The sequence below is a fragment of the Miniopterus natalensis genome, chromosome 7 (genome assembly GCF_054644295.1).
Source record: "Miniopterus natalensis isolate mMinNat1 chromosome 7, mMinNat1.hap1, whole genome shotgun sequence".
Taxonomy (NCBI): domain Eukaryota; kingdom Metazoa; phylum Chordata; class Mammalia; order Chiroptera; family Miniopteridae; genus Miniopterus; species Miniopterus natalensis.
Genome location: NC_142087.1, coordinates 11,739,851 through 11,750,407, shown reverse-complemented (window position 1 = coordinate 11,750,407; position 10,557 = coordinate 11,739,851). Strand labels below are relative to the sequence as shown.

The 10,557-nt window shown below is 45.3% G+C and overlaps 2 protein-coding genes across 7 annotated transcripts in view; one reads left to right on the top strand and one right to left on the bottom strand.

The window, feature by feature from the left end:
• Positions 1-63: 63 nt before the first annotated feature.
• SCAND1 (SCAN domain containing 1) lies at positions 64-1,047 on the bottom strand. Its single transcript, XM_016213139.2, has one exon. The coding sequence runs from the start codon at positions 814-816 to the stop codon at positions 286-288; it is 531 nt and encodes a 176-aa protein (XP_016068625.2). The 5' UTR covers positions 817-1,047; the 3' UTR covers positions 64-285.
• Positions 822-10,557, top strand: part of CNBD2 (cyclic nucleotide binding domain containing 2) — a 53,990-nt gene continuing 44,254 nt past the window's right edge. For 3 of the 6 annotated variants that reach the window (XM_087818758.1, XM_087818757.1, XM_087818759.1), the window contains exons 1-2: positions 941-1,349; positions 2,637-2,705. In XM_087818758.1, the coding sequence (XP_087674884.1) occupies positions 1,062-1,349; positions 2,637-2,705 (357 nt within the window). In that variant the 5' untranslated portion in view covers positions 941-1,061. Of the gene's footprint in view, positions 1,350-1,480; positions 1,616-2,636; positions 2,706-8,436; positions 8,923-10,557 lie in introns of those variants that run through there. The other 3 variants (XM_087818761.1, XM_087818760.1, XM_087818762.1) reach the window with 3 other exon arrangements.

Here is a 10,557-nt window from a genome sequence, read left to right as displayed (position 1 = left end):
GCTGTGGCGAATACCGAGTCCTAGCTAACACGTATGATCCCACAAAAGCCAACGAAGGCCAAGTGAACAGGAAACAAAGGCTTTATTCTCCTGGGCTCCCAACGTGGGTTCGACACTAGCCAGAAAGAAGATTGGAAATACGCTCGAGAAAATAAACCCAGTAAAGAACGAACGAAAGGGCCACATCAGACTACAGGGGCTGCCGAAACTCGTTTTTCATCAACGCGGAGTGGAGAGCGAGGAGCAGGGCCCAGGCCCGGATCTCCGCTCCAGGCCGCTCGCCGCTCAGCCGGTGATGCGAACATCGGTGCGGCGGCGAAGCCGCCGGGCCCGCGCCGCCTCGGGCATGATGGCGAGCAGCTGCTCCTGGACTAGCATCTCCACGATCTGCTCCTTCGTGCGGATGTCGGGTCGCAGCCACTGGCGAGAGAGCTCCCGCAGCTGCCGGAACGCCTCTCGCGGGCCCGCCGCGTCCTGGTAGCGGAACTGTCGGAAACGCTGACGGAACGTCTCCGGGCCGGGCCGGGAGCCGCCGGAGTCTGGGGAGGAGAGCGGAGCGGCTTCTGCAAGGGGCGCGGACGCCAGGACTGCGGGCCCGAGGCGCAGCTCCAGAGCCACGGAGGCCGCCGCGGCAGGCGGAGGAATCGCTTCGGGGACGGCGGCGTTGGGGTTGGGTCGTTCAGGCGGTGGCCCCTCAGGAGTGGACGAGGAGCCCGCAGAGTTACGCTCCGGGCCTGCGCTCGGGCCGGCTCCTTCCTCTTTCGCCCACGGCGGCGCGGGGCTCCCAGTGGCCAAGCCCGGACCGGTCGCCTCCATGACTCCGGCTCTGGACGTCACCCTTTGTCCTGCGGCTGCGGGTTCAGCACCGCGTCTACGCCGGAGCGGAGAGAGAAAGGAGACGTTTTCCGCTAAAAGGGCGAGTCTGCGCCACCCAGAGGGAGGCGGACGCAAGGAAACGGGCGCGCAGAAGCTGGCGCAAAGAAGACGAAGAGCTCGCCCAACTCGCGGACCGCAGCGAAGCCCATGGGCGGACGGAAGCGGAAGTACCTGCTGGAGTCTCTATGATGAGCTCGGCGCGCAAGCGCGCGGAAGCCGAGTCAGGGCCACAGAAAGCGGCGCCCCCTAGCGTTCGCGAGTCGCGTGAGGAGGCAACCGCGACCGCGGTGTCGCGGGCCCGTCTAAGCGTGAGATGGCTTTTTCGAGATAGTGGCGCCTCCCGGCACCAGTTCGAGCCGGAGTCCGAGCCGGCGGATGGGGAGGAGCCGCAGGAGGAGCCGCAGGAGGAGCCCTCGCAGGAGGAGCCGGAGCCCAGCCGGGTGCTTCCCCGCCGTGATCTCTTCAGCTCGCAGGTGAACGGCGCCAGCCCTTGCGTCCGCGTGGCTCACTGGACCCGGAATTGGACAGTGGCGAGTCGGGCTCGCCCGGGCTGGCGCCTGACCGGTGGCCGGAGCGGGGCAGCGGGAGGACGGTCGGGCGCTGAGGGAGGGCTCGACTCGAGAAAGTTCTCTAGCTCCGTCGGAAGAAGAGGGAGGGCATCCCTGCCTTATTGCTAAGACGACCATGTAACGTGTGCAAGATCCTCAAACAGGAAAACTTGCCCTTCACATGTCACAAGGTGAATGCTCAAAAACTCATTGCCATTATTATTTCTAGGGAGTCCTCTGAAACCAAGGGACACGTGGTCCTGTGGGTTGGGCTTTTAACTTTAGGGTTAGTAGATACACTGAATGCGTTGCTCCCTTGGTCACTAACCACATGTGCTTACTGAGTCCTTGGAAGGTGGCTAGTTGGAACTGAGATGTACTGTAACCTAAAATACACAAGGGACTTAGTACGAAAAAAACCCCAAATATCTCAATTTTTTATGTTCATTACATGTTGGAATGATAATATTTTGCATATATTGGGTCACATAAAATACATTATTAAAATTAATTTCACTTGTGTAATTTTACTTTTTAAATATGGCTACTAGAAAGTTTTATATTACATAGGTGGTTTACACTTTTATTTTTTTATTTATCCTATTTAAAATATATCTTTATTGATTTCAGAGAGAGGAAAGACGAGGGAGAGAGGGATAGAAACATCAATGACGAAAGAGTCATTGATCGAGCCCACAACCCGGGCATGTGCCCTGACCAGGAATCAAACCCTGATGGCCTGGATCCTAGGTCAACGCTCAACCGCTGAGCCACGCCCAGCCAGGCTACACTACTTTTTTACTGAATAGTGCTGTGCTAGGGTAGGCTGCCTTGGTGGAATCCCCATTGCAGGGTTTATTTGCCTTGCTGAGAGGATTAAACCAGTAAAGCCCTTGGAAGGAAAGGGCTTTTAAAATTAATTTATTTTTAATCTATCTTTATCAATCTCAGACAGAGGAAGGGAGAGGGATAGAGAGAGAGAGAAACATCAATGATGAAAGAGTCATTCATCGGCTACCTCCTGCATGCCCCGGACTGGGGATCAAGCCCACAACCCGGCCATGTGCCCTGACCGGGAATCTAACCGAGATCTCTGGGACCATAGGTAGATGCTCAACCACTGAGCCACGTCAGCCAGGTGAGTGGGCCTGTTTTAACAACAATTAACATACTGGTGACCCTGATACAAAACTTGCCCCCCTCCCCCCATAGGATGTGCTTTCTTGGATGCGTAGAAGTGGATCTTCACAGAGCAGTTTTCAGAGCCGGAAAATCTTTAAGGTAATTGTAACGGGTCTTTAATGTTTTTTAGCTCCTGCCATGGAAAAAATGGGAGATTTCAAATGCAATCTGGATTTCCAGGTTTTCTTGAAAAAGTGAATGAGCTGTCCACACTGGACCCACCCACATTTCTGCCAGTCAACAATCAGCTGGAGCTGAGTCCAGTCTTTTTCCTTTGGACAAGATACTCTGTCCCAATTGGCTTCAATCCCCACCATTCCCTTTTGTCCTCTGAAATAGAATGTGGTTTGCATTTACTATTGCTCTCAGATTGTTTTCTCAGAGCTGGTCTTTTTCTCTATTTTCCTTTCAGGGGTGGGAAAACAGGTCCAGAGTTTGTTACACTTAGTAGCTTCAAACTTTTATTTCCTTTCCCTGGCCCCTTGGCAGTGGGTTTGCTGCCCTGAGTGAACCGAAAGACCCTGTTGTTGTAATAAGCAGTCAGTATCCAGGGCTAAGGGAGTACACCAAACTCTGCTGCAAGGACGAGGGGTCATGGAAGGCTAAAAGGATGGAGTTGGGTATTCCAGGTAGAAGGTTCTGCCTGTACCAAGGCCCAGAGTGAATGGAAGCAAAACTTTGTGGAAACTGCAGACTCGATGGGGGAGTGGTTGGGGTGTGGGGAAGGGATGAGAGCTGAGGTTGAAAGGTCAGTTGGAGGTTAAATCATAAAAAGCCTAGAATTCCACATTGAAAAACTGAATTCTTGTCCTCTTGGGAAAAGGGATGAACTCTTGTGACATTTGGAATCACGGAATGTTCGATCTCCTGTTCATTTCTTTCATCTCTATTGGAATAATAGAATATTAGAGGTAGAAGGAGAGATCTTAGAGATTTATTAGAATTGTGGGATGTTAGAATGGATTCGGTTATTCTAAACTCTTTATGGGTCAGTAAGCCCCCAGAATCTGAAAAAATTATACTTCTTCCTAGAAGAGTGACCCACTTACATACTTTTGCATACTGTTTCCAGATATCCTTGAACCCACCCAGAGGCTGACTAATATTTCACTGTATGGAACATCACATTTTGTTTATCCATTCATTTATTGATGGACATTTGGGCTGTTTCCACCTTTTGGCTATCAAGAATGCTGTTCTGATCATTGGTGTACAGAATTCTCTCAAGTTCCTGCTGTCCATTCTTTTGGATGTATACCCAGAAATGGAATTGCTGGATCATGTGCTAATTCTATGTTTACTTTTTTGAGGAACCACATACTATTTTCCACAGCAGCTCCACTATTTTACATTCCCATCAGCAATGCACAAGGCTTCTAATTTCTCCACATCCTCTCCAACCCTTGTTCTTTTGCATCATTTTTTAATGTGAGATATTAAATAGAAAATTTTAAGATGTTACCAGTGGACAAGAAATTCAGATTTTTGACAGATTTAGTAATTCTGTAATTTCACTTACATATACCACACAGTATGCACATCATTCCAGGGGGCCAGCCATGCTTATGGTGAAGAGGAAGCAGGTTTAGCTAATGAGGTGGTTTAGATAAAAAACCTCTAGGATGTTCCATTTTCTTTTTTTTTTAAATGTTTTTATTGATTTCAGAGAGAGGAATGGGGAGAGAGAGAGAGAAACATCAGTGATGAGAGAGTCATTGATTGGCTGCCTCGTGCATGTCCCCTGACCGGGAATCGAACTGCGATCTCCTGGATCCTAGGTAGATGTTCAACCACTGAGCCACGCCGGCTGGGCTAGGATGGTCCATTTTTGGCATTTTAAAATTTAATATAAAGTCTAAGAAGCTTGCTTTGGGCTCTCTACTGACTTTATTAACTTATTTTTAAAAATTAATTTCAAAGAGAGAGAAGCGATGTGAGAGAAACATTAATTGCCTCTCCCAGGGATTGAACCCACAACCTGGGTATGTGCTCTGACTGGGAATTGAACCCACCACCTTTTGGTGTATGGGACGATGCTCCCACCAACTGAGCTGCACTAGCCATGGCTTAACTTCTTTTTGATAATCTGTTTTATTAAATGTGTTTGTTCTTGGAATGGAGATCTGTTTTCTGATGTTTTGATGAGTTGCAGATAACTGGTCTAGGGTGCTTAATCTAGCTGGATTGTGTTTGTAATTAATTTAGTTATTAGTAATTCTCATTCCTGATAAACCAGTGTAAATTCAGAAGCCTGGATACTTCATAAACCTTTTGCCTTTCTCTTCTTTTACTGATTTCTATTCAGTTGCAGTTCTGCTAGTTTCCAGTTTTGAATGAATCTGTTTTTATGTAGTGCTCTACCAGTAGCTCATGTTCCTTATTGCATTGCACTGATTTTGTTTAATACTTAAAAATTGATTCATTCATTTCCTGAGTAGGTGGTATACACACACACACACACACACCCCCATTATAGAATTCAAAAGTCAAAAAAGAGTAATTGTTATACTTTTTTTCATCTTTTTCTATCCAGCCTTGATTATTATTGCTAGCTCCCTTTGTATCTTTAAATATGCTTACACACAGGTTTCTTCCTTTATCAAGGTTTAAAAGGTGTCTTAAGATTTACAGGCATTTTTTTAAAATATATTTTTATTGATTTTAGAGACAGAGGAAGGGAGAGGGAGAGGGAGAGAGAAACATTGATGTGAGAGAGAAACATTGATCGGCTGCCTCCTGCATGCACTCCAGTGGAGATGGAGCCCAAAACCTGGGCATGTGCCCTAACTGGGAATTGAACCCCCATTTCAGTGCACAGGACGACATTCCAACCAACTGAGCCACATTGGCCAGGGCAAGTTCTTAAAAGTTCTTATCACAAGAAAAAAATTTTAACTATGTGAGGTGATGGATGTTAACCAAATTTATCATGGCAGTCATTTCACAGTATATACATATATCAAATCATTATGTTACACACCTTAAACTAATACAATTATATCTCAGTAAAATGAGAAAAAAAAAAAAGATTTACAGGTATAAAGTTGAAGGAAGCCGTGTACTTACATTACCTCACATCCCTCTATTACCTGCATACTTGTTAGCTATATTATTTTCTGGTTCCTTTTTAATTGTCCATTTTCAACTCCTTCACTTGCATTTTGCAATCCTATCCTCTGGATTCAGCAAGGCTAGCTTCCTTTTCGATGTGTTAGAAATGACCTTCACTTCTGAGATTTCTTTTTAAAACATTTCTTTCCTGAGCTCTGCCAATACTGTTTCCTCCTCATCTCTTCTTTGAACTATGGCATCTTTGCTTTGATCTCTTGTTTTAAAATTCACTCAGCCCTCTGAGTTCTTTGTTGTCCATAATTATCATCTGTTTCATGTTAATTTTTTTCTGGTCACTGCCTTTCACCTGCCATTTGTTTTTCTCATTCCCTGCTTCTCTCTCCCACTTTTGGAGTAATATATTTATATAGGGCTGGTGCTATTTATTTTTTACTATAACTGCCCTTTAAATGAAGAAAGAGCCATTCCCCAATTAAAGATAAGCAAGTTGTTATTTTTTAAAAATTTTATTTATTGATTTCAGAGAGAGAGAGAAAAACATCAGTTTGTTGTCCCACTTACTTATGCATTCATTGGTTGATTCTTGAATGTGCCCTGACCAGGGATTGAACTCACAACCTTGGTGTAAAAGGATGATGCTCTAACCAACTGAGCTATCTGTGCAGGGCCCTTATTAAAACAAGTTAAGTTTTAATAATATTTTAACCAAAACATCATGCACGTCAAATAAAGCAGTCTCAAGCTCTGTTTGGCTCATGGGTGGCTAGTTTTTGGCCTCTGCCAGCCCAACCTCACTTCCAGCCGCACCTCTTGGGCACCTCACATTCTGGCCACATCTCATGCTCCTTGAACAGGCCCTGCCCTTTCTTCATATATGTTTGTAATTTTATTATAGTGAGACTTTGTCTTATGGCTGTGGCAGCATTTTTCTTCCCCGTCATATTGTAAACTCCTCATGAACAGAGACCGTTGTTTACCTTTTCCTCCTTTATACGTAGTTGGGACTCTATAAATGTTTGTTACGTAACACTTATAATTAGCAAAACAAGAATCTTATCTTAAAAAGAAGTTACTTGTGGAATTAACTCTAACTCCATTTTATAAGGAGGAAATTGAAGTCCCATGTGGCTAAATGATTTACCCAAGATCAAATAGGAATAGGACCAGTGCTCTTTCTGACAGTCTGCTCTGTAACCGTTCAGTTATAAGATTAGGAACTGGGACAGAAATAGCACTTTATTAATTTCTAGAACTGACTTTAATGACCGACTGAGTCCCCAGTCTGCCTCCTAGCATACAACTTAATTTAAATGTCTTTAGGTAAATAGCCAATTCAGTTATTTTGAGGAAATGTAATTTCAGGCTTATTGACATCTTAGGTCAGTTCAAAGCTCTCCAAACTTCCTGCCTCTTCCTCAACACTGATCCAATTCCCAGGGAAATTATACAACCACAGCTGGCAAGAGGTGAGGTTAGGAGTGTGTGCATTTGGTGTCCTATCAAGTTCTTGGTCCTACTTATTGGCAGCCTCTGATGTCCCTCATTAATCTGAGTCCTTTTCATGTCACTTGGATTCTCAGGCAACTTGGAGAACTGATGGGACCACTTCTCTGTCCATAGCCATGTCCCACCATCTCTCTTGCTTTCCCCATGCCCATAGTTTCTCTCAGAACCCCCCTAAATTTTTGTAGGGGATGTTCTTGTATTTTCTTCAAGACCAGGTCTGTGGTAGGGAAGACAAAAATTCCATACTGCTCGCTCTCTGTCTCTGTCTCTGTCTCTGTCTCTGTCTCTGTCTCTGTCTCTGTCTCTGTCTCTCTTCCTGAAACTTTCTCTTCCTGTCTTTGAGTCTTTTGCATCTTTACTCCAGGTAAAGGAAAAAGCCAGTTCTGTCTTTTTTCATCTCTGTAAATGGTTAATGTCTCACACCAGGAATGGTGGCCTTTCAATTTAGTAATTCAGAACCTGGGTCTTTGTTCCCAGCTGTCCAGCTGTCTTCCCTGTATTCGGTGCCCTTCCATTTGGCTGTCAGTTGGGGCGAGCTGGCAGATAGGTATAGTTGGATAGGGATGGCAGAACAGACAGTGCTTGAAGTTATAGTTTTTTACTGAGGATTTTTATACAGGAGCAAATTGGGATTATCAACTGCTATCTTTAATAGAAAAAAGTACTTTAGACCCTATATTTCTCTACTTTTTTTTTTTAAAGTGTTTTTATTGATTTCAGAGAGAGGAGGGGAGAGGGAGAGGGATAGAAACATTGATGGAAGAGAAATATTAATTGAACTGGTGACCCCCTGGTGTGATGGACAGTGCTCAACCAACTGAGCAATACCAGCCAGGCTCTTCTTTACTTTTTAAAAAAAATATGTTTTTATTGATTTTAGAGAGCGGGGAAGGGAGAGGGAGAGATAGAAACAGAAACATCGATTAACTGCCTCCTGCACACCCTGTCCTATGGGGGGAATGAGCCCGCAGCCCGGGCTTGTACCCTGACCAGGAATCAAACCACGATCTCTTGGATCATAGATTGATACTCAACCGCTGAGCCACACCAGCCGGGCTCTTCTATACTTTTGAAAAGACCCCAGGGTCACTGAGTTACAGTCACCGGATGCCTTCAACATTTGGCACTCCATTTGGTTTTGGGGACTTCCAATTTGCTGAGTGTTCCTGATTTACTGTCTTATATCAAGATTTATATTAACACCCTTGGATACAGGGTGTCCAGGTTCTAAGCCTCAGAGTAGTCCCAGGCTGAGATGTTGGATGCCCTGGGCCCCAGCCCAGGAGACTTCTATTTTCTTTTTATGGCCTCATGGCTCTGGCAGTCATTTATCCACTGAGCCTCAGTATCGTTGTATGTGGAGTGGGCATGAGGTCTCTCATTTTGTGGTAGTTATGAAAATTAAGATAATGCCTATGAGTGTTCAATAAATGCTAGAATCTCAGGTTTTGGTTCCTCTCTTCCTTCCAGAATCCTTCATTGTGACATGAGGAGATTCTGAGGATGAGATTTTTCGTAGAACACAGCTTCTAATAGCTGTTGGTAGGGTATGAAGAATGGAGAGGAGCACTTACCTTGCCACTAAGGGAAGCTACTCATTTCTAATATAACCAAGGTCCTTGGGAAGGATTCGTGGTCCTACCCTTGAAAGGCAAAGGGGCTTGTGCCATTTGCCAAACCAGGAACCATGAGAAGATACACAGTGTCTCATTCCTGGCAAGTTTTGAAGAAGGAACAGGTGAGGAGTGTGAAGGGCTCTGGGAGGGAAGAGGGGGAGATTCAGCAGCAGGTATTTTGAGGAAGGGAAAGGCGGGCATAGGAGGGGCCTTGGATGAGTCTGGTTACCTTGAGCCTTTTGGAGTCACAACATGGACACAAAGGAGAGAGTTCCAGATTAGGCTTCAGAAAGACTGAATTCTTGATGTGTCATAGAATTGTGCACCTGAAACCTGTATAATTTTGTTAACCAGTATCACCCCAATAAAAAGGGGAAAAAAGAAAGAAAGGCTGAATTCTGAGCCCTGCCCTTGTAGCCTACTACCTCCCGACGCTGAGCAAGTCACATGTTACACTCTGAGCCTGAGTCCTGCTCTCCTGCTCTGTACCCATCTTTTCTACTATTATGAGATCCAGAGGAAATAGGCCTAGCAGCAGGATAAAGTAATAGGTTACACTTAAAGATTCTGGAGCCAGACTTGACTTTTCTTTTTTTTTAATATATCTTTATTGATTTCAGAGAGAGGAAAGGAGAGGGAGAGAGAGATAGAAACACCCATGATGAGTCATTGGGGATCAAGCCCTCAACCCGGGTATGTGCCCTGACTGGGAATCGAACCCCGATCGCCTGGATCCTAGGTCGACACTCAACCGCTGAGCCATGCCTGGCCGGGCTCCCCTCCCCTCCCCCCCTCCCCTTCCCTCCCCCCTCCCCCCTCCCCCCTCCCCCCCTCCCCCTCCCCCTCCCCTTCCCTCCCCCCTCCCCTCTCCTCTCCTCTCCTCCCCCCCTTCATCTTTTCTTCTTTTCTTTTGTCTTGTTTTTTCTTCTTTTCTTTTTTTTCCCTCCCTCCCTCTCTCTCTCTCTCTTTCTTTCAGGAAAGGAGAGAGGGAGAGAGAGAAACATCAGTTGGCTGCCTCCTGTACATATCCTACTTGGATTGAGCTCGAAACCTGGGTATGTGCCCTGACTGGAATTGAACCAGCAACCTTTTGGTGCATGGGATGACGCCCAACCAACTGAGCCACACCAGCTAGGGCTGTAGAATTTTTTAAATTAAAATTCTGGATATTAACCCTTTGTAATAGTAACCCTTTATAATTCTGGATAGTAGTCCTTTGTAAATTATGTGCATGGCAAATATATTCCTCCAATCTTCAGTTAGTCTTCATTTTGTTTATGATGTCCTTATGATCAGAAGTTAATAAACAATAGTTTTTGCATTTTTAAAATCATGGAAATTTTCAAACATAAAAGTTGAAATATATGTCATGATCATCCCTTAGATCTTACAGTCAACATTTTGCCATATTTATGTATTTGTGTGTGTGTGCATGTGTGAGGGTGTGTGTTTGCTGAATCATTTAAAAGCTGCATACTTTATGACACTGAAAAATAAGAGTACAGCCCGGCCAGGCGTGGCTCAGTGGTTGAGCGTCGACCTAGGATCCAGGCGATCGGGGTTCAATTCCCGGTCAGGGCACATGCCTGGGTTGCGGGCTTGATCCCCAGTCGGGGTCGTGCAGGAGGCAGCCGATCAGTGACTCATCATTGATGTTGCTATCTCTCTCTCCCCTCTCCCTTCCTCTCTCTGAAATCAATAAAGATACATATTTAAAAAAAAAAAAAAGAAAAATAACACAACCATAATATCACCAC